Source organism: Aquarana catesbeiana, linkage group LG03 (genome assembly GCF_042186555.1).
Source record: "Aquarana catesbeiana isolate 2022-GZ linkage group LG03, ASM4218655v1, whole genome shotgun sequence".
Taxonomy (NCBI): domain Eukaryota; kingdom Metazoa; phylum Chordata; class Amphibia; order Anura; family Ranidae; genus Aquarana; species Aquarana catesbeiana.
The window spans coordinates 718,920,700-718,943,818 of NC_133326.1; the positions used below are offsets into that span (position 1 = coordinate 718,920,700).

At 46.1% G+C, this 23,119-nt stretch overlaps 1 protein-coding gene across 4 annotated transcripts in view; it reads left to right on the forward strand.

Moving 5' to 3' along the window:
- Window positions 1-23,119, forward strand: part of LOC141133712 (CD209 antigen-like protein C) — a 123,988-nt gene that overhangs the window by 98,692 nt on the left and 2,177 nt on the right. For 3 of the 4 annotated variants that reach the window (XM_073623228.1, XM_073623229.1, XM_073623232.1), the window contains 5 exons: window positions 2,023-2,064; window positions 2,649-2,690; window positions 3,398-3,439; window positions 9,687-9,847; window positions 21,562-21,671. In XM_073623228.1, the coding sequence (XP_073479329.1) occupies window positions 2,023-2,064; window positions 2,649-2,690; window positions 3,398-3,439; window positions 9,687-9,847; window positions 21,562-21,671 (397 nt within the window). The remainder of the gene's footprint in view (window positions 1-2,022; window positions 2,065-2,648; window positions 2,691-3,397; window positions 3,440-9,686; window positions 9,848-21,561; window positions 21,672-23,119) is intronic. The other variant, XM_073623230.1, reaches the window with a different exon arrangement.

Genomic DNA, 23,119 nt, shown 5'->3' on the forward strand with positions numbered 1-23,119 from the left:
ACATGCACCAACCTCCCTTTTCCCATTTGATACATCTTTGACCTATGAAAATATAACAACAAAACGTCCTTTTCGCATACTTCTTATGCAGTGCCGATGCAGCCACTCCCTCCTCCATCATTCTTGCAACATAATACATCACCAGGAGCCCCACTGCACCATCCACTGACTCATCACCCACTTCTTGCACAAACACCTGCCACTCACGCCATACTTTCGAGTATGCCGACCATGTCACCTCACTTACCGACTTCCTGATCCATCCTGCGATGAGGCCAATGCTATCCCCCACAACCATTCGGGACAAGGCACCCCGTGCTGCTCCGCCTCCGGCACCAACTCGTGGAACCTGTCCCACTGGAAGCGAGATAGCGCATCAGCAATAACATTCTCAACACCCGGGAGGTGTACTGCATGAATGAAAGCATTCAACTGCAAACATCTCAAAACCAAGTGTTGTAACAACCTAATTACTGGCGGAGATGATGCAGTAATCCTGTTAATCACTTGCACCACACCCAAATTGTCCCCATGAAATCGCACCTTCCGATCCCTAAACGCCACACCCCACAATTCAACCGCTAACACCACCGGAAACAGTTCCAGCAGCACCAGGTTTTTTGTAAAGCCCGTGCAGCGACTGGCACCACTGAGCTCCCTCCAGCCGCACTGGCATCCCCGGCACTCCCAACTTGCAAAACCCATGCCGACGCTGGCCCAGCTGTGACTCTTTCCGCATTCTCAAATTTCTGTACCAGTTCCTTTATACCTGCCAAAAACCCCAGTAACCCAGCAGACCCCCCGGAAGGTCCCACAACCCCCGCACCCGGAGCGGACCCACCTAAGCCACTATCAACCCCAACAGTATCAGGCAATCCCACAATATTCATAGATGAAGGTAACTTACCGGGCTGCACAGGTGTGGACCCATCAGCCGATCATCTGTGTTCCTCCGACCGCACACTCCCGGTTAATAGCCCCGCCTCCTCGTCAGATCCGGACTGTTCTCCTGGGGACCTCAGCTCCAATCCCTCTTCCTCCTCAGACGACAGCCCACCAGGCGATACAGCCCTGGTTGCCCCAGGAGCTGACGACCTCCGACCCTGCCTCCACTCAGCATAGCCTCCTGATGATTTCTGGACAGCCTTGCCAGGACCAGTGCATTGTACCTCAGTCCCGCCAGCCTCCACTCTCTCTGGTGCCAAATATTGCCAGCCTCCCACGATCACTCCTCCTCCGGTCCCCTGCTGCAGTATTGGAAAGCCCGGGGACCGCCGCCATAGCCCTCTGCGCTGTGTGTCCTGTCTCCTGTGACACAATCCTCCTCTGCGCAGTGTGTCTGTTCTCCTGTGACTGTCTCCTGGGGGTGGGGGAGGGGCCCGCACTTACACTGTCCCTGCGCCTTGAAGGCCGCACGTTCGCCCTAGGGTCCAGGTTCAGTGAGCTGAATGATCCCCCCTGCTGTCCTGGAACACTAACCGGGCTCTCCCTGGCCACTAACGCTGCACGCTTCACCGCCAGACCCGACAGAGTCCCAGCAGCTTCACCACCCCCCACTCTCCGCTGCGGTCCCGCATGGCGGTCCGGGGAGAACCGATCCGGTGGTCTAGACCTCCATCCCCGCGTATCTGGCAAAGGCTCAGAGCCTTGTAACACAGTCCCCAGCATGTCCTGTAGCCATGAAGCCCCCCGCACCGCCGCCTCCTCCCTAAGCTGGGCCAAGATCCTCTCCACATCAGCCATGCTGTCTGCTCACTGGAACTTTCCCCCACGCTTGTGATGACTCATCAGGGCGGGGACAGAATTTAACAACTTCTATGGCCCCTCCCCCTCGGCACCAAACATTCCTCCCTTTCTCCTGATACCATCTCCCTGTTAACCCTGTGATGTCAGCCCTTCGCCTATGTATTTCTTACTTTGCTCCGGGCTTCTCTTACAGCTAGGTTGGTTTCTAAACGTTTGCTGATGCGAGTTCCCAAACATCATGAAAATTAATTGTTGTGAATTGTTTTTCCTTCCTAGATTCAAATATTGAAGATGCAATTTCACAGCTGAAGAGTAAAGGTAAGATCCTGCATACATAATTCTGAGGAGGAGGAGGTAGTGGAAGGAGATCCTGCATACATAATTCTGTGGAGGAGGAGGTAGTGAAAGGACACCCTGCATATATAATTCTGTGGAGGAAGAGGGTATTGGAAGGAGATCTTGCATACATAATTCTGTGGAGGAGGAGGTAGTGGAAGGAGATCCTGCATACATAATTCTGTGGGGGAGGAGGTAGTGGAAGGAGATCCTGCATGCATAATTCTGTGGGAGAGGAGGTAGTGGAAGGAGATCCTGCATACATAATTCTGTGGAGGAGAAGGTAGTGGAAGGAGATCCTGCATACATAAATCTGTGGAGGAGGAGGTAGTGGAAGAAGATCCTGAATACATAATTTCGTGGATGAGGAGGTAGTGGAAGGAGACCTTGCATACATTGTTCTATGAAGGATGATGGTGCAATATCTGCAGGTTAAAATGGCCAATATTCAAAACATTTTTGTCCAATCTGCTGACTATAGCTTTAGGTTGGTTTCTAAACATTTGCTGATGTGAGTCCCCAAACATCATGAAAATTAATTGTTGTGAATTGTTTTTCCTTCCCAGATAGAAATATTGAAGATGCAATTTCACAGCTGAAGAGTAAAGGTAAGATCCTGCATACATAATTCTGAGGAGCAGGAAGAGGTAGTGGAAGGAGATCCTGCATACATAATTCTGTAGAGGAGGAGGTAGTGGGAGGAGATCCTGCATACATAATTCTGTGGAGGAGGAGGTAGTGGGAGGAGATCCTGCATACATAATTCTGTGAAGGAGGTAATGGAATGAGATCCTGCATACATAATTCTGTGGAGGAGGGGGTATTGGAAGGAGATCCTACATACATAATTCTGTGGAGGAAGTAGTGGAAGGAGACTCTGTACTCATAATTCTGTGGAGGAGGAAGGTAGTGGAAGGAGATCCTGCATACATAATTCTGTGGAGGAGGGTAGTTGAAGGAGATCCTGCATACATAATTCTGTGGAGGAGGAGGTAGTGGAAGGAGATCCTGCATACATAATTCTGTGGAGGAGGAGGTAGTGGAAGGAGATCCTGCACACATAATTCTGTGGAGGAGGAGGGTAGTGGAAGTAGATCCTGCATAATTCCATGGAGGAGGAGGTAGTGGAAGGAGACCTTGCATACATTGTTCTATGAAGGAGGATGGTACAATATCTGCAGTTAAGATGGCCAATATTCAAAACACTTTTGTCCAATCTGCTGACTATATCTTTAGGTTGGTTTCTAAACATTTGCTGATGTGAGTCCCCAAACATCATGACAATTAATTGTTGTGAATTGTTTTTCCTTCCCAGATAAAAATATTGAAGATGCAATTTCACAGCTGAAGAGTAAAGGTAAGATCCTGCATACATAATTCTGTGGAGGAGGAGGTAGTGGAAGGAGATCCTGCATACATAATTCTGTGGAGGAGGAGGTAGAGGAAGGAGATTCTGCATACATAATTCTGTGGAGTAGGAGGTAGTGGAAGGAGACCCTGCATACATAATTCTGTGGAGGAGGAGGTAGTGGAAGGAGATCCTGCATACATAATTCTATAGAGGAGGAGGTAGTGAAAGGAGATCCTGCATACATAATTCTGTGGAGGAGGAGGGTAGTTGAAGGAGATCCTGCATACATAATTCTGTGGAGGAGGAGGTAGTGGAAGGAGATCTCGCATACATCATTCTGTGGAGGAGGAGGTAGTGGAAGGATATTCTGCATACATAATTCTGTGGAGGAGGAGGTAGTGGAAGAAGATCCTGCATACATAATTCTGTGGAGGAGGAGGTAGTAGAAGGAGATCCTGCATACATAATTTTGTGGAGGAGGAGGTAGTGGAAGAAGATCCTGCATACATAATTCTGTGGAGGAGGAAGTAGTGGAAGGAGACTCTGTACTCATAATTCTGTGGAGGATCAGGTAGTGTAAGGAGATCCTGCATACATAATTCTGTAGAGGAGGAGGTAGTGGAAGGATATCCTGCATACATAATTCTGGGGAGGAGGGTAGTTGAAGGAGATCCTGCATGCATAATTCTGTGGAGGAGGAGGTAGTGGAAGGAGATCCTGCATACATAATTCTGTGGGGGAGGAGGTAGTGGAAGGAGATCCTGCATACATAATTCTGTGGAGGAGGAGGTAGTGGAAGGAGATCCTGCATACATAATTCTGTGGAGGAGGAGGTAGTAGAAGGAGATTCTGCATACATCATTCTGTGGTGGAGGAGGGTAGTGGAAGGAGATCCTGCATACATAATTCTGTGGAGGAGGAGGGTAGTTGAAGGAGATCCTGCATACATAATTCTGTGGAGGAGGAGGTAGTGGAAGGAGATCTTGCATACATCATTCTGTGGAGGAGGAGGTAGTGGAAGGATATCCTGTATACATAATTCTGTGGAGGAGGAGGTAGTGGAAGGAGATCTTGCATACATCATTCTGTGGAGGAGGAGGTAGTGGAAGGATATCCTGCATACATAATTCTGTGGAGGAGGAGATAGTGGAAGAAGATCCTGCATACATAATTCTGTGGAGGAGGAGGTAGTAGAAGGAGATCCTGCATACATAATTTTGTGGAGGAGAAGGTAGTGGAAGAAGATCCTGCATACATAATTCTGTGGAGGAGGAAGTAGTGGAAGGAGACCCTGTACTCATAATTCTGTGGAGGAGGAAGGTAGTGGAAGGAGATCCTGCATACATAATTCTGTGGAAGAGGGTAGTTGAAGGCGATCCTGCATACATAATTCTGTGGAGGAGGAGGTAGTGGAAGGAGATCCTGCATACATAATTCTGTGGAGGAGGAGGTAGTAGAAGGAGATCCTGCATACATAATTTTGTGGAGGAGGAGGTAGTGGAAGAAGATCCTGCATACATAATTCTGTGGAGGAGGAAGTAGTAGAAGGAGACCCTGTACTCATAATTCTGTGGAGGAGGAAGGTAGTGGAAGGAGATCCTGCATACATAATTCTGTGGAGGAGGGTATTTGAAGGAGATCCTGCATACATAATTCTGTGGAGGAGGAGGTAGTAGAAGGAGATTCTGCATACATCATTCTGTGGTGGAGGAGGGTAGTGGAAGGAGATCCTGCATATATAATTCTGTGGAGGAGGAATGTAGTGGAAGGAGATCCTGCATACATAATTCTGTGGAGGAGGAGGGTAGTTGAAGGAGATCCTGCATACATAATTCTGTGGAGGAGGAGGTAGTGGAAGGAGATCCTGCATACATAATTCTGTGGAGGAGGAGGTAGTGAAAGGATATCCTGCATACATAATTCTGTGGAGGAGGTAGTGGAAGAAGATCCTGCATACATAATTCTGTGGAGGAGGAGGTAGTAGAAGGAGATCCTGCATACATAATTTTGTGGAGGAGGAGGTAGTAGAAGGAGATCCTGCATACATAATTCTGTGGAGGAGGAGGTAGTGGAAGAAGATCTTGCATACATAATTCTGTGGAGGAGGAAGTAGTGGAAGGAGATTCTGCATACATAATTCTGTGGAGGAGGAAGTAGTGGAAGGAGACCCTGTACTCATAATTCTGTGGAGGAGAAAGGTAGTGGAAGGAGATCCTGCATACATAATTCTGTGGAGGAGGGTAGTTGTAGGAGATCCTGCATACATAATTCTGTGGAGGAGGAGGTAGTGGAAGGAGATCCTGCATACATAATTCTGTGGAGGAGGAGGGTAGTGGAAGGAGATCCTGCATACATAATTCTGTGGTGGAGGAGGGTAGTGGAAGGAGATCCTGCATACATAATTCTGTGGAGGAGGAATGTAGTGGAAGGAGATCCTGCATACATAATTCTGTGGAGGAGGAATGTAGTGGAAGGAGATCCTGCATACATAATTCTGTGGAGGAGGAGGTAGTGGAAGGAGAGCCTGCATACATAATTCTGTGGAGGAGGCGGTAGTGGAAGGAGATTCTACATACCGTATATACTCGAGTATAAGCCCTCCCGAGTATAAGCCGAGGCACCTAATTTACCACAAAAAACTGGGAAAACGTATTGACTCGAGTATAAGCCAAGGGTGAGAAATGCAGCAGCTACTGTAAGTGGAAAAGAGGGTCAACAATGCCCATCTGCAGCTGCATGCCTCCCTGTGTCCATTGCATGCGTCCCTGTGCCGATCTGCCTACCTCAATGTGTCCATTGCAGCCTCCTTGTGCCGATCTGCCTACCTCTCTGTGTCCATTGCAGCCTTCCTGTGCCGATCTGCAACCTCTCTGTGTCCATACATTGCAGCCTTCCTGTGCCGATCTGCATACCTGATCAGCGTGACATGCAGTCAGACGGCGGCCATTCCAGTCTACAAAAGCCATGCCTCCTCCTCGTCCTCGTCTGTGATAGGCAGAACACTCAGTTTCCCAGCAGTCAGTGTTCAGCCTATCACGGACATCCTCTTATCCTCGTCTGTGGGATGAGGATGAGAGGACGTCCATGATAGGCGGAACACTGAATACTGACTCACTGCTGGGAAACTGAGTGTTCCCCTATCACAGACAAGGAGGAGGCACGGCTTTTGTACACTTGAATGGCCGCCGTCTGACTGCATGACACGCTGCTCAGGTAGGCAGACGGCGGTAACTCAAGTATAAGCCGAGGAGTGCACTTTTAGCACAAAAAAATGTGCTGAAAAACTCAGCTTATACTCGAGTATATACGGTACATAATTCTGTGGAGGAGGAAGTAGTGGAAGGAGATCCTGCATACATAATTCTGTGGAGGAGGAAGTAGTTGAAGGAGATCCCACATACATAATTCTGTGGAGGAGGAAGTAGTGGAAGGAGATCCTGAATACATAATTCTGTAATTCTGTGGAGGAGGAGGTAGAGGAAGGAGATCCTGCATACATAATTCTGTGGAGGAGGAGGTAGTGGAAGGAGATCCTGCATACATAATTCTGTGGAGAAGGAGGGTAGTGGAAGAAGATCCTGCATACATAATTCTGTAGAGGAGGAGGTAGTGGAATGAGATCCTGCATACATAATTCTGTGGAGGAGGAGGTAGTGGAAGGAGATCCTGTATACATAATTCTGTGGAGGAGGAGGTAGTGGAAGGAGATCCTGCATACATACATTTCCCCTTGTCAGAGGGGGGACGGGATCACGTGACGAGTGGCCCCACCCTCAGTTACATAAGAGCTGTCAAGCTGGCACGGCGTCATTGGCTGGATATCTCCGGTGGAGGCAGGATCCTGTGCATGTTCCTCGCTGGAGTCACTAGAAATCATCCATCGCTGGAGATCGAGAATTGGATTACATCGCTGGAATCTCTTTTTTATTTATTTATTTGTATTTTTAATAAAGGACTTGTCCCAAGTCGTCTCTTGTGTTTTTTTTAAATATTTTGACACTTTCTTTTTGTGAAATTGTAGGGGTACAATGTACCCCTTACCAATTCACATAGGGGGGGCTGGGATCTGGGTGTCCCCTTTGTTAAGGGAAGGGAAGGGGGCTTCCAGATTCCGATAAGCCCCCCGCCCGCACACCCCCAAAACCACCGGGCAAGGGTGGCCTGGTACGGTTCAGGAGGGGGGGGCACTCTCTCATCCCCCCTCTTTTCCTGCGGCCTTCCAGGTTGCGTGCTCGGATAAGGGTCTGGTGTGGACCTATGGGGGAACCCCACTCCATTTTTTTTTAAATGTTGGCGCGGAGTTCCCCGTAAAATCCATACCAGACCTGAGGGGTCTGGTATAAATTTTTGGGGGGAACCCCACACCATTTTTTTTTTATTTGGGCGCGGAGTTGCCCTTAATATCCATACCAGACTTGAAGGGCCTGGTAATGGAATTTTGGGGGACTCCCACGCATTTTTTTTTTTTCAATGACTTTCAATGACTTTTATGTGTCGGGACTGACAATTTATTAATAGCCGGCACTAGCGCTAGCACTTTTAAATTACTTTTTTTCCTTTAGAAATGTCATTTTGCTCTCAGACTGTTATAAACACGGGAAACATGCGCTACTTTACAGGCATACTATAGACACCCCCCAGGTACGAAATTTAAAGGAATATTTCACTTTTATTGTTTCACTTCAAGCAATATTAAAATCACTGCTCCCGAAAAAACTTTTTTTTGCATTGATACATGTCCCCTGGGGCAGGACCCGGGTCCCCAAAGACTTTTTATGACAATAACTTGCATATTAACCTTTAAAATTAGCACTTTAGATTTCTCCCATAGACTTTTAAAGGGTGTTCCACGGCTTTTCGAATTTGCCGCGAACACCCCATATTGTTCGCTGTTCGACGAGCGGGCAAACAGCCAATGTTCGAGTCGAACTCATGTTTGACTGGTACAGATAGCCCATCCCTACTTACTGTTAGTCGTTAATCAACTGTAAATTTACCTAAAACATTCAATGTCTTCACAACTTTAAGGGAAGGGAGGTCCCCAGACTGAGAACATAAAGTTACTTAACTATTCACAGTTATACCAAACACATTAGAATTCCCCCTTACATCATGGTCAGTAACATCCCTCTTTACACTAGATTTCCCCGTTACATCAGGGTCCACAGAGTTGCCCTTTACAACAGGCCCTGCAGAGTTCCCCCTTGCACTATAGATTTCGATGTAAAGGGGATGACATGGAGGGGGGACTCTGGTGACCCCAGTGACCCCCCATAGACTCTGTGTGGCCTGGTTGGAGCTGTCATACTGACTTCACCTCCTCCATTGCTCAGATGCAGGGAAGGCTCGGTCACATAGACCTTGGCTTTGATCCATCATCCTCTTCTCTTCTCCTCTTGGCGCTCCCCCTCCCCCTCTTCATATCACCTGCCCCTTCAGTGTAGTTTATCATCTCTAGCGCCATGTTTGGTGAGATGATGCAAAACAAGTGACATTTACCACATATTTGCCGCTTTGGGCGCCATATTGTTGAAGACTCCAATCTGTGTATATGGGCAGGCGTCAACAAAATGGCGCCAGTAATAGAGAAATTGGCTTGGGGGGGTCGAGCTCCTGGTGACGGAGATCTGAGGGGGAGATGTCCCGTCCAGGCTGATGTCTGGAGTGTGGCTCCGTGGACATTGTGGAAGATTTGCATCTCAGCAGCTGGTGTGTGCAGAGTGCGGCTGTGTGCTGGCCTACCATCGTCCTTTCTACAAATGTCACTGCATGCCTGCCTTGGCCCCCAAACACTATTTGGTCCTGTGGCCCTCCATGTTGGTGGAATGCCTGGGCCTGGTCACATGGTCACAAGTGGACCTTTGAGACCCCGTTAGTTCTGCCACTGGAATCCAAAGATATTATTAAACTGTAAATTTCCTCCCTCTCCTAATGTACATCTTGGACCTTTTATTTCATGGCGTCATTGATAGAGGCGGCCACCTTACACATTGACTATGCCCATTCAAAGTTTTATCAAGTCCCAATTAATGCAGTATGCAATAACTCATGATTGCACATCATTACACTGTAAGATAACACTTTGGGGTCTATGTATAAAAAAAATCATCGATGGAATGTCTTAAGTATTGTATTCAGAAAGTTACATTCTGATTGTGTTTGGTATAACCGTTATTCAGCTTCAATTTTTTCCCAGCATGTTTTGGGTTTGAGATCTCAGAACTGATTTCATTGTGTTCTCCTCTCTTCCCAGAGAACATCCAGGATTCCTGCACCAGCTGCCCCAGTGGATGGCAACTAATTAAATCCAACTGCTACTATTTCCAGGCCAAAGAAGAAACCTGGACTAGGAGTCGGGAGGAATGTGATAGCCGTAAAGGAGTCATGCTGATCCTGAAGGACAAAGCTGAGTTGGTAAGTGTCACACCTACCTCTGGATGGAAAAGAGCCACCAATCATCACCAATACCCAATCAGATCCTACATTTCTCCGAGGCAGGCTAGTGAAATAATGCTCAAAGAATGAACCCCTGTGCCCAGATCTGTATGTGTATCTCTCTCTCTCTCTCTCTCTTTATATATACATATACATATATATATATATATATATATATATATATATATATATATATATATAAACATACACACTACATTTTCAAAAGTATTGGGACACCTGCCTTTGCACGCACATGAACTTTATTGGAGTCCCAGTCTTAGTCCGTAGGGCAGTGGTTCTCAACTCCTGTCCTCAGGACCCACTAACGGGCCAGGTTTGCAAGATAACTGAAATACATCACAGGTGTTATCATTTGCTGCTCAGTGATTGCAGTATTGTAGTCTGCATCTCTCCAAGGTAATAATTAAAATCTGGCCTGTTGGTGGGTCCTGAGGACTGGAGTTGAGAACCACTGCCGTAGGGTTTATTATTGAAACATGCTTCAAATCTTTACGTCGTAACTACGCCGGACCCAGAAATCCGCTCGTCTGTGTGCTAGTCCGACGGACAAAAACCCACGCTAGGGCAGCTATTGGCTACTGGCTATCAACTTCCTTATTTTAGTCCGGTGTACGTCATCACGTACGAATCCGTTGGACTTTTGTGTGATCGTATGTAGGCAAGTCCGTTCGTAAGAAAGTCTGCCGCAAGTCCGCCGCAAGTCCGCCAAAAGTCCGTCGAAAGTCTGTCGGACAGGCTGTCGGACTTTTGAAGCCGAAAAGTCCGGCCGTGTGTACGTGGCATTAGGAGTGTGTCTATGGGAATGTTTGACAGTTCTTCCAGAAGCGCATTTGTGAGGTCAGGCACTGATGTGGACAAGAAGGCCTGGCTCACAGTCTTTGCTCTAATTCATCCCAAAGGTGTTCTATTGGGTTGAGGTTAGGGCTTAGGATGGGCCAAACACCCCCAGTTTGGTTCGCACCAGAACATGCAAACAGGCAAAAAGTTCTAGCGAACATACAAACCCTATTAAAGTCTATGGGACATGAAAATGAAAAATCAAAAGTCCTCATTTTAAGGGGTTATATGCAAATTATTGCCATAAAAAGTGTAAGGGGACCCGGGTACTGCCCCAGGGGACATGTATCAATGCAAAAAAAAGTTTTTAAAACTAATGTTTTTTCAGGAGCAGCGATTTTAATAATGCTTAAAGTAAAACAATAAAAATGAAATATCGTGCCTGGGGGGGTCCCCTTAGTCTGCCTGTAAAGTGGAGCATCTGTGCGATATGTAGAACAGTGCCGCAGCAAAATGACTTTTCTAAAGGAAAAAATTTCATTTAAACTTGATTGCGGCTGTAATGTATTGTCGGATCCTGGCAATATGGATATGGTATGGATTTTAAGGGGAACTTCATGCCAAGATTAAAAAAGAAATTGGCTTTGGTTCCCCCCCAAAATCCATATCAGACCCTAATCCGAGCATGCAGCCTGGAGGACAGGGTAGGGGTGGCGAGCGCCCCCCCCCCCTCCTGAACCATACCAGGCTATATGCCTGGTCCCCCCAAAGCACCTTGTCCTCATGTTGATGGGGACAAAAGCCTCCATCCGACAACCCTGGCCATTGGTTGTCGGGGTCTGCGGGTGGGGGGCTTATTGGAATATGAAAGCCCCCTTTAACAAGCCCCCCATGTGAATGGGTATCGGGTACATTGTACCCTTACCCATTCTCCAAAAAAAGTGTCAAAATGTAAAAACCACAACAGACAGTTTTGACAATTCCTTTATTAAAAAAAAATAAATTAAAAAAAGTGTCCCACCCATCCATTGTCAATTACACCGCCCGACGGACCCGAAAAATAGAAAAAAAAAGAAAAGACTCTGTCTCCATGGGAGGCTTCACCGCGTCTGCCGTCTTTTGGCTTTGACAGCTGTTATATAGACAAGAGTGATGGCACCCGCTGACGTAACCGAATGACCCCGGGACATCGCGGGACACTTTTTTTCTTTTTTAATAAAGGAATTGTCAAAAACTGTGTATTGTGGTTTTTACTTTTTGCCACTTTTTTTGGTGAATTGGTAGGGGTACAATGTACCCGATACCCATTCACATAGGGGGGGTGGAATCTGGGGGTCCCCTTGTTAAAGGGGCTTACAGATTCCGATAAGCCCCCCGCCCGCAGACCCCGACAAGCAATGGCCAGGGTTGTCGGGAAGACAACCCCAAAGCAGCCTCCCCATGTTGAGGGCAAGCGGCCTGGTATGGTTCAGGAAGGGGGGGCACTCGCTTGTTCCCTCCCCCTTTCCTAGCCTGCCAGGCTGCTTGCTCAGATTAGGGCCTGGTATGGATTTTGGGGGGACTCCATGCTGTTTTTTTCTTAATTCTGTCATAGAGTTCCCCTTAACTACTGCAATACACTGTATTCTATACTCTATATATATATATATATAGTGCAGGGTATATAGTGTATATATATATATATATATATATATACCGTATTTATCAGCGTATAACACGCGCCAACGTATAACACGCATCCCAAGTTTAGGAGGGAATTTTAAGGAAAAAAACTGTTTAAGGAAAAAAACTGTTTAATGCCCATCAATGTAGCCTTATCAGTGTCCATCTGCAGCCTTGCACAGCGTCCATCTGCATGCTTGTCCAGTGTCATTTGCAGCCTTGCCAGTGTCATTTGCAGCCTTGCCAGTGTCATTTGCAGCCTTGCAGCCTTGCCAGTGTAATTTGCAGCCTTGCAGCCTTGCCAGTGTCATTTGCAGCCTTGCAACTTTATCAGTGTCCATCTGCAGCCTTGTCATTGTCCATCTGCAGCCTTGTCAGTGACATTTGCAGCCTGTCCCAGGCTGCAGTTAAACTGCAGTGACATGTCAGTGTCACTGCAGTTTGAAAATGGCGCCCTGCCGAGATACACAGAGCCGGTCCTCGGCTCCTCTCGGCTCTTCTTGGCTCCTCTCGCCCAGTCCCACCCTATGATGGACATAACACAGGTCCAATGGCGGGACTGGGCGTGACTGTGAGTGGAGCCGAGCGTCGTCCATATACATACATAGCCGAGTGTACTCGGCTGGTTCGGTTAGCTCCGCTCACAGTCACGCCCAGTCCCTGTGTTATGTCCATCATAGGGCAGGACTGGGCATGACTGTGAGCGGAACTAGCCGAGCCTAGCCGAGTACACTCGGCTATGTATGTATATCGGCGGACGGCACTCGCTCCGCTCACAATCAGCGGGGGGGATCAGCGGGGATCGGCGTTTAACACGCACCCACGATTTTCCCCTGATTTTAAGGGGAAAAAAGAGCGTGTTTACGCCTATAAATACGGTATATATATATATATATATATATATATATATATATATATATATATATATATTACACTGCCTGCACTGTAACTATATTCTACACTGACTGCGCTGTGTACATATATATATATATATATATATATATATATATATATATATATATATATATATATATATATATATTCTAGACTACCTGCACTGTATTTATAGTGTACACTGAATGCACTGTACTGTATATATATTCTACACTGACTGCACTGTATATATATATATATATATATATATATATATATATATATATATATATACATATAGTCTACACTGAATGCACTTTGCTAAATTAGTGAGTGTACAGCTTGTACAACAGTGTAAATTTGCCGTCCCCTCAAAATAACTCAACACACAGCCATTATTGTATAAACCGCTGGCAACAAAAGTGAGTACACCCCTAAGTGAAAATGTCCAAATTGGGCCCAAATAGCGAACAGCGAACAATTTGGGGTGTTTGCGGCAAATTCGAATGCCGCGGAACACCCTTTAAAAGTCTATAGGAGAAATCAAAAGTGCTAATTTTAAAGGTTTTTATGCATGGTATTGTCATAAAAAGTGTTTGGGGACCCGGGTCCTGCCCCAGGGGACATGTATCAATGCTCTTTTCGGGAGCAGTGATTTTAATAATGCTTAAAGTGAAACAATAAAAGTGTAATATTCCTTTAAATTTCGTACCTGAGGGGTGTCTATAATATGCTTGTAAAGGGGTGCATGTTTCCCGTGTTTAGAACAGTCTGACAGCAAAATTAAATTTCAAAGGAAAAAAAGTCATTTAAAACTACTCGCGGCTATTAATGAATTGCCGGTCCGACAATACACATAAAAGTTCATTGACAAAAACGGCATGGGAATTCCCCACAGGGGAACCCCGAACCAAAATTTAATGACGTGGGAGGTCCCCCTAAATGTAAAAAAAAATGGCGTGGGGTCCCCCCAAAAATCCATACCAGACCCTTATCCGAGCACGCAACCTGGCAGGCTCGCCAGTGGAAAAGAGGCCTCCTGCACTGTACCAGGCCACATGCCCTCAACATTGGGAGGTTGCTTTGGGGTAGCCCCCCAAAACACCTTGTCCCCATGTTGATGGGGACAAGGGCCTCATCCCCACAACCCTTGCCCGGTGGTTGTGGGGGTCTGTGGGCGGGGGGGCTTATCGGAATCTAGAAGCCCCCTTTAATGAGGGGACCCCCAGATCCCGGCCCTCCCCCCTGTGTGAAATGGTAAGGGGGTACAAAAGTACCCCTACCATTTCACACAAAAACTGTCAAAAATGTTAAAATGACAAGAGACAGTTTTTGACAATTCCTTTATTTAAATGCTTCTTCTTTCTTCTATCTTCTATCTTCCTTTGGTTTCTTCCTCCATCTTCTTCTTCTTCTATTTCTTCTGGTTCTTCTAGTTCTTCCTCCGGTGTTCTTGTCCGGCATCTTTTCCATGGCGTCTTCTTCCCTTCTTCTCCTCGGCCCGCTCCGCATCCATGATGGCATGGTGGGAGGCTCCCGCTGTGTGACGCTTCTCCTCTTCTGATGGTTCTGAAATAAGGGAGGGCGGGGCCACCCGGTGTCCCCACCCCCCTCTGACACACAGGCATTTGACGGGGACTTCCCTGTGGCATTCCCCGTGATGTCAGAGGGGGCGGGGTCACCCGTTATGTAACGGGTGACCCTGCCCCCCTCTGACATCACGGGGAATGCCACAGGGAAGTCCCCGTGCATCAGAGAGGGGCGGGATCACCGGGTGGCCCCGCCCTCTGTTTTTTAAGAACCGTCAGAAGAGGAGAAGCGTCACACAGCGGGAGCCTCCCATCATGGTGGATGAGGAGCGCCCCGAGGAGAAAAAGGGGAGGAGATGCCGGACAAGAACACTGGAGGAAGAACCAGAAGAAGAATAAGATGGAGGAAGAGCAAGAAGAAGAATAAGATGGAGGAAGAACCAGAAGAAGAATAAGAAGATAGAAGATTAGATTAGAAGATTAGAAGATTAGAAGATAGAAGAAGCATTTAAATAAAGGAATTGTCAAAAACTGTCTCTTGTCATTTTTAACATTTTTGACAGTTTTTATGTGAAATGGTAGGGGTACATTTGTACCCCCTTACCATTTCACACAGTGGGGAGGGCCGGGATCTGGGGGTCCCCTTGTTAAAGGGGGATTCTAGATTCCGATAAGCCCCCCGCCCGCAGACCCCCACAACCACCGGGCAAGGGTTGTGGGGATGAGGCCCTTGTCCCCATCAACATGGGGACAAGGTGTTTTGGGGGGCTACCCCAAAGCACCCTCCCAATGTTGAGGGCATGTGGCCTGGTACGGTTCAGGGGGGTGCTCTCTCATCCCCCCCTCTTTTCCTGCGGCCTGCCAGGTTGCATGCTCGGATAAGGGTCTGGTATGGATTTTTAGGGGGACCCCACGCCATTTTTTAAAAAAAATTTGGTGCAGGGTTCCCCTTAAAATCCATACTTTCAGGTCTGGTATAGATTTTGAGAGGGACCCCACGTCATTTTTTTTTTTTTTTATTTTGGTTCGGGGTTCCCCTGTGGGTAATTCCCATGCCGTTTTTATCAATGAACTTTTATGTGTATTGTTGGCCCGGCAATTCATTAATAGCCGCGAATAGTTTTAAATGACTTTTTTTCCTTTGAAATGTCATTTTGCTGTCAGACTGTTCTAAACACGGGAAACATGCGCCCCTCTACAGGCATACTATAGACACCCCGTAGGTACAAAATTTTAAGGAATATTACACTTTTATTGTTTCCCTTTGAGCATTATTAAAATCACTGCTCCCAAAAAAACGGCCGTTTTTTTAAACTTTTTTTTTTGCATTGATCCATGTCCCCTGGGGCAGGACACAGGTCCCCAAACACTTTTTATGACAATAACTTGCATATAAGCCTTTAAAATTAGCACTTTTGATTATTCATGTTCATGTCCCATAGACTTTATCGGTGTTCACGTGTTTGAACAAATTTTTTGCCTGTTTGCAAGTTATGGTGCGAACCAAACAGGGGGGTTTTCGGCTCATCCCTAGTCTCCAGACCTAAACCCTATTGAGCATCTGTGGGGCATCCTCAAACGGAAAGTGGATGAGCGCAAGGTCTCTAACATCCACCAGCTCCGTAAAGTCATCATGAAGGAGAGGAAGAGGACTCCAGTGACAACCTGTGAAGCTCTGGTGGAGGGTTAAGGCAGTGCTGGAAAATAATGTGACCACACAAAATATTGACACTTTGGGCCCAATTTGGACATTTTCACTTAGGGGTGTACTCACTTTTGTTGCCAGCAGTTTAGACATTAATGGCTGTGTGTTGAGTTATTTTGAGGGGACAGCAAATTTACACTGTTATACAAGCTGTACACTCACTACTTTACATTGTAGCAAAGTGTCATTTCTTCAGTGTTGACTTGTCACATGAAAAGATAGAATAAAATATTTACAAAAATGTAAAGAGTGTACTCACTTTTGTGAGATACTGTGTATATACTAAACTGCCTGCACACCACTCACTAACCTGCCTAATCTATGTCAAGTTCTCTCAATCTCCACGTTATCACACTAAATACGGCCGGCGTGTAGGGAGCCTTATATAGTGTGGGGCGTGGACTTAGCCCCCTGAGCCATGATTGGCCAAAGGCACCCTGCCTTTGGCCAATCATGGCTCTTACAGAGTGCAAGTCAGGTGCATGCTTTGGTCAATTAGCAGTCGTCAATGCACTGCGATCTTGCAGTGTATTATGGGGTGTTCCACGGTACTCGAATTTGCCACAAACGCCCCATATGTTTGGTTCGTCAACAAACAAACACCCGATGTTCCAGTTGAACTTAAGTTTGATTCGAACATCGGGGCCATCCCGAGTCAGGACCCTGTGCAGGCTAGTTAAGTTCATCCACCCCAAACTCACTCATCCATGTCTTTATGGACCTTGCTTTGTGCACTGGTGTGCAGTCATGTTGGAACAGGAAAGGGCCATCCCCAAACTGTTCCCACAAAGTTGGGAGTAGGAAATTGTCCAAAATGTCTTGGTATGCTGACTTAGTTCCCTTCACTGGAACTAAGGGGCCAAGCCCTGAAAAACAACCCCACACTATAATCCCCCCCACACCATAATCCCCCCTCCACCAAATTATTTTGACCAGTGCACAAAGCAAGGTCAATAAAGACATGGATGGATGAGTTTGGGGTGGAGGAACTTGACTGGCCTGCACAGAGCCCTGACCTCAACCCGATAGAACACCTTTGGGATGAATTAGAGTGGAGACTGCGAGTCAGGCCTTCTCATCCAACATCAGTGCCTGACCTCACAAAATGCTCTTCTGGAAGAATGGTCAAACATTCCCATAGACACACTCCTAAACCTTGTGGACGGCCTTCCCAGAAGAGTTGAAGCTGTTATAGCTGCAAAGGGTGGGCCAACTCAATATTAAACCCTACGGACTAAGACTGGGGTGTTATTAAAGTTCATGTGTGTGTGTAAAGGCAGGTTTCCCAATACTTTTGGTAATATAGTGTCTATACAGTATATATATATATATCCATGTAAGTATGTGCATTGAACTTGTGCAGGGGTTGGAGTAAAGTGTGCTGCAATGTTGAGGTTCTGACAACAAATTTGCTGGCAGAGAAGTCCTCATTACTCTTCTGCTGCTCTTTCACTGTCCACTCACAGGCTGGGGATGGGGCAGTGACCAAGCTGTTTGATTGTTGTTAATTGCAGTAGAGAAAAGTCAGGTCAGGGTTGGCTTTGCTATGTGGCATAGATATATAAATCTTAGGAATGGATGGACAGATATACAAATCCTTTAGGCCATGTATGTATTTTATTTGTATATTTAACTGTCTGCCTGGATTTCGGCTGACTGGCACTTGCCGCCAATGTAATCATATTTCCACCCTGCCATCACTAACATCACTAACAAAGTTGTAGGGAACAAAAATCAATGTTCATTTATAAGCGAAATACCCCAAGAAATGTGCCCCTCCCCTTTAAAGCGCCAACTCACAAACGTTAAAAAAATAAAAATGTAAAGCCCTTTTTGATCACCTGAGTCTGCTGTCACATGACCCTTTGTGGCGCCTCTTCTGGTACCCACTGCCAACCTGTCTTCTTGTCTTCACTGTGGTGAAATCACCTCATTGCTGGAGTCTTCGGGACCCATTGATTGGCAGCCAGTGGCAAGTGACCACGTCATCAGGCTGCAAGGGAGATGCCCAAAGGACCCTCCTACTTTGAATTCCAAAAGAAAGAAGACTTGAGACTCGGCTTATCATGTGACCTAGGAATCAGGAAAAATGTTTGGGGCATTTTGTTTTTATATTTTTATCTACTGGGGATTTGGTGAAGCAGGGGATCAGATTTAAAGCTCAATCATGAGTTACTCTATGAGTAAGCCCTGTTGGGTGACACACATTAATTAATTAATTGATGTCATTGGAGTTCAGCTGCCTGTTTTTTTTTCTTTTTGTATGGCAAGAATCATTACAGTTACATACTGAAACATGTAAATAAATAAAAAAGGTGCAATATGAGTGTTCTGCTTAAAATGACTCTTTATCCAAAAGAGTAGGAGGGCACAACAGGAGAAAAAGAAGTATTATATGTAGGAATGAGCCCGATGTTCGAACGTAAGTTCGACTCAAACATCAAGTATTCTCCCGTTCGCCGAATACCGAACATTATGGGGCGTTCGCAGGAAATTTGAGCGCCCGCAGGATGCGCCATAACGAACGGCGAGACCTATCTCGCAGTGCATTGACAGTTGCTGATTGGCCAAAGCATGCAGGTCAGGTGCATGCTTTGGCCAATCACAGCTCGCTCTGCTGTGAGAGCCATGATTGGCCACGCCCCACACTATATAAGGCTGCTTACATAGCAGCCGTACATAGTTTTATGAATGAGAGCAGCAAAATTACATTTCTAAAAGGAAAAAATGTCATTTAAAACTGATCGTGACTGCATCATTAAAAAAAACAGGATGGGTCCCCCCCCAGTCCATTACCAGGCCATTTGGGTCTGGTATGAATATTAAGGGGAACCCCCGCACCAAAATTTAAAAAAAAATTGCGTAGGGGTCCCCCCAAAATCCATACCAGGCCCTTCGGGTCAGGTATGGATATTAAGGGGAAACCTGCGCTAATTAAAAAAAAAAATGGCATTGGGTCCCCCCAAAATCCATGCCAGGCCCTTCAGGTCTGGTATGGATTTTTTTTTAACTTTTTATTAGATACAAAATAGCGGTACAAATCATTATATCATAAATCCAGAGAAATACAGGGTATGGGAATCATCATTATTGAGGTTTATGACAAAAAATACAATGAGCGAAAAAGATTATTACATCCAAATGCATGCATCCAACATGTAATCAAATAATCAGGTGGTAAATGAGAAATATGGACTTCTTAAGGGGAACCCCGAGCCAAAATGTAAAAAAAAATAAGGTAGGCCTCCCCAAAAATCCATACCAGACCCTTATCCGAGCATGCAACCTGGCAGGCCGCAGGATAAGGGGAGCGCCCCTCCCCTCCTGGACCGTACCAGGCCACATGCCCCCAACATGGGAAGGGTGTTTTGGGGTCCCCCCAAAACACCTTGTCACCCTGTTGATGAGGACAAGGGCCTCTTCCCCACAACCCTTGCCTGGTGGTTGTGGGGGTCTGCGGGCGGTGGGGTTATAGGAATCTGGAAGCCCCCTTTAACAAGGGGACCCCCAGATCCCGCCCCCCCTATGTGAATGGGTATCGGGTACATTGTACCCCTACCCATTCACCAAAAAAAGTGTCAAAATAGTAAAAATGACAGTAGACAATTTGGGACAAGTTCTTTATTTAAAAAAAAAGTGTCCCGCGATGTCCATTCATCTTTGATCACATCGTCCGACGGGCCGAGCAAAAAAAAAAGGAAAAATTCCGCCTTGTTGCATTGTTTTTTGTTTATTTTCCTCGGTCCATCGGACGATGTAATCAAACATGAATAGACATCGCGGGACACTTTTTTTTTTTTTAATAAAGGCTTTGTCCCAAATTATTTACTGTCATTTTTACAATTTTGACACTTTTTTTGGTGAATGTGTAGGGGTACAATGTACCCGATACCCATTCACATAGAGGGGAGGCAGGATATGCGATGGATATGCAATCCCGCAATGTCCATTCATCTTCGATCACAGTCCGACGACCCGAGAAAAAAAACAGAAAAAACTCAGCCTCCGTGGGAGGCTCCCGCTGACTGAAGCCTCTTTGTGATAACAGCTGTTATATATGCTAAGGGTGGGGCCACCCGGTGGCGTAAACGTGTGACCCTGCCCCCTCAAACGCCACCTGATTTCAGAGGAAGGCGGGGTCATCCATTTACATGGCCTGCCCTCAGCTATATAACAGCTATCATCGAGGCTTCAGTCAGCGTAAGCCTCCCATGGAGGCGGAGTTGTTGCGTTTTTTAAATTTTTTTTCTCGGGTCGTCGGACGCTGTGATCGAAGATGAATGGACATTGCGGGACAGTTTTTTTTCTAATAAAGGACCCATATTTTTACTTTAATTTTTACCATTTTTACACTTTTTTTGGTGAATGGGTATCGGGTACAGTGTACCCGATACCCATTCACATAGGGGGGCAGGATCTGGGGGTCTCCTTGTTAAAGGTGTCTTCCAGATTCTGATAAGCTCACAGACCCCCACAACCACCGGGCAAGGGTTGTGGGGAAGAGGCCATTGTCCCCATCAACTTGCCAGGTTGCGTGCTCAGATAAGGGTCTGGTATGGATTTTGGGGGGGACCCCTACGCTATATTTTTTTGAATTTTGGTGCAGGTTTCCCCTTAATATCCATACCAGATCTGAAGGGCCTGGTATGGATTTTGGGGGGACCCCCATGTAATGGACTGGGGATGGGGAACCCATGCCGTTTTTTTCAATGATTTTTATCTATATTGCCTGGATCCGACAATACATTACAGCCGTGCGCAGTTTTAAATTACTTTTTTTCCTTTAAAAATGTCATTTTGCTGTGCTACTGTTATAAACACGGGAAAGATGCGTTCATTTACAGGCAGACTAAGGACACCCCCCAGGCACGATATTTAAAGGAATATTTCATTTTTATTGTTTCAATTTAAGCATGAATAAAATCACTGCTCCTGATTTTTTTTGCATTGGGGCAGGTCCCGGGTCCCCAAACACTTTTTATGGCAATAACTTGCATATAAGCCTTTAAAATGAGCACTTTTGATTTTTCATGCTCATCCCTAATTATATGTTATAGTTATCCCTCTACTTCATTCTGGTGTATGTGTCCTATATATTTCTGATGACCGTTTATTTATTGATCCAGGATTCTCTGCTGCCAACCATAGAAAGTGGGACTTACTGGATAGGACTGAGGAGGGACAGTGGAAACATCAATCATTGGCTGTGGGCAGATGGGAGCAGCCTTTCATTCAGGTGAGGTCTTCCAGGTGTGATAGAAACACTACATAAGCTTAAACTCTGACACCATCAACATCGTAAATAACACCTTCTGCTGGATTAAAGATTTCTCCATGCTTTGTTCCAAGAAAGCCACCAGGCCCCTCCTGGAATCCAGCTCATTCCTCCATCAGAGTTTCCATTCCTGGCTCTCATTCCTGGGCAGCTTCCACCTACTTCCAGAAAGGACAGCTTATGTTCCAACACCAGGCCTTTATTAGTAAGCACATGCCAGGCCCCAAACATGTTGGGAAGTCACCCTCTAGGAGAACCTCGAGAGAGTTACCAGCCATGACATTAACCAATGACCAGTGGGGGCTGATGCTGCCTGCATGCCTCAGGGCATACTGTATTTCTGGGCCCCACACACTTGCAGAAAGTAGCATCTCCTCTTTAGCCGGTGGTGCAGCTTGTTCCTACTTGCCCCAACATATGACTATGGAGTCATTTTGAGAAAGTTGCGCATATCACAGACTTGTTCCACCATCTTGTACTTGTCTCAACTCACTGAACCAGGTTGTATTCTGCCCAAAGACACAGAGTAAAGCTCCCATACTTTAAATTCCAAAACCTTGCACATTGTGACTTTCAGGCTTGATCCCTATTGGTGCTCTGTAATGCAGTAAGTTCCAACATGGAAACCCTACAACTAAGTGGGGAACATGAAGTACTAAACTGTCCTCTGACTACCAGAGGCCCCATCATCAGCCACTGTCAATTCCTCCTCTGTCAGCAGGCTACTTCTCCTTATACACACTTCTTTCTTTGTAGGGATGAAAAAAAAAAAAAAAGAGAGAGATTGTTCTCTCCGTACAGAGCTCTGTGTTGATTGTCAACACAGAGCTCTGGGCTGTGACTGGACACAGTTGATAAGCAGGTCCTGGTTGGGACTTGCTGACAGGCTTCCGCTGTGTACAATCACAGTGGATGCCGGGTGGAGGGTGCACATGCGCGCTCTGTAAGCCTAGAAGTAGACAGTGACAGACCAGTAGTAGGGATAAGCTGAATACCCCCGGTTCGGTTCGCACCAGAACATGTGAACAGGCAAATAATTATTACGAACAAACGAACACCGTTAAAGTCTATGGGACAGGAACATGAAAAACCAAAAGTGCTAATTTTAAAGGCTTATATGCATGGTATTGTCAAAAAAAGTTTTGGGACTGCCCCAGGGGACATGTATCAATGCAACAAAAAAAGTTTTAAAAAAACAGCCGTTTTTTTCAGGAGCAGTGATTTTAATAATGCTCAAAGTGAAACAATAATATTGAAATATTCCTTTAAATTTCGTACCTGGGGGGTATCTATAGTACGCCTGTAAAGTGGCGCAAAGGGCAGGGCCACACAGTCATGTAAACGGATGACCCCGCCTTTCTCTGACTTCACGTGGCATCAGAGGGGGCAGAGTCACACGTTTACGTCAC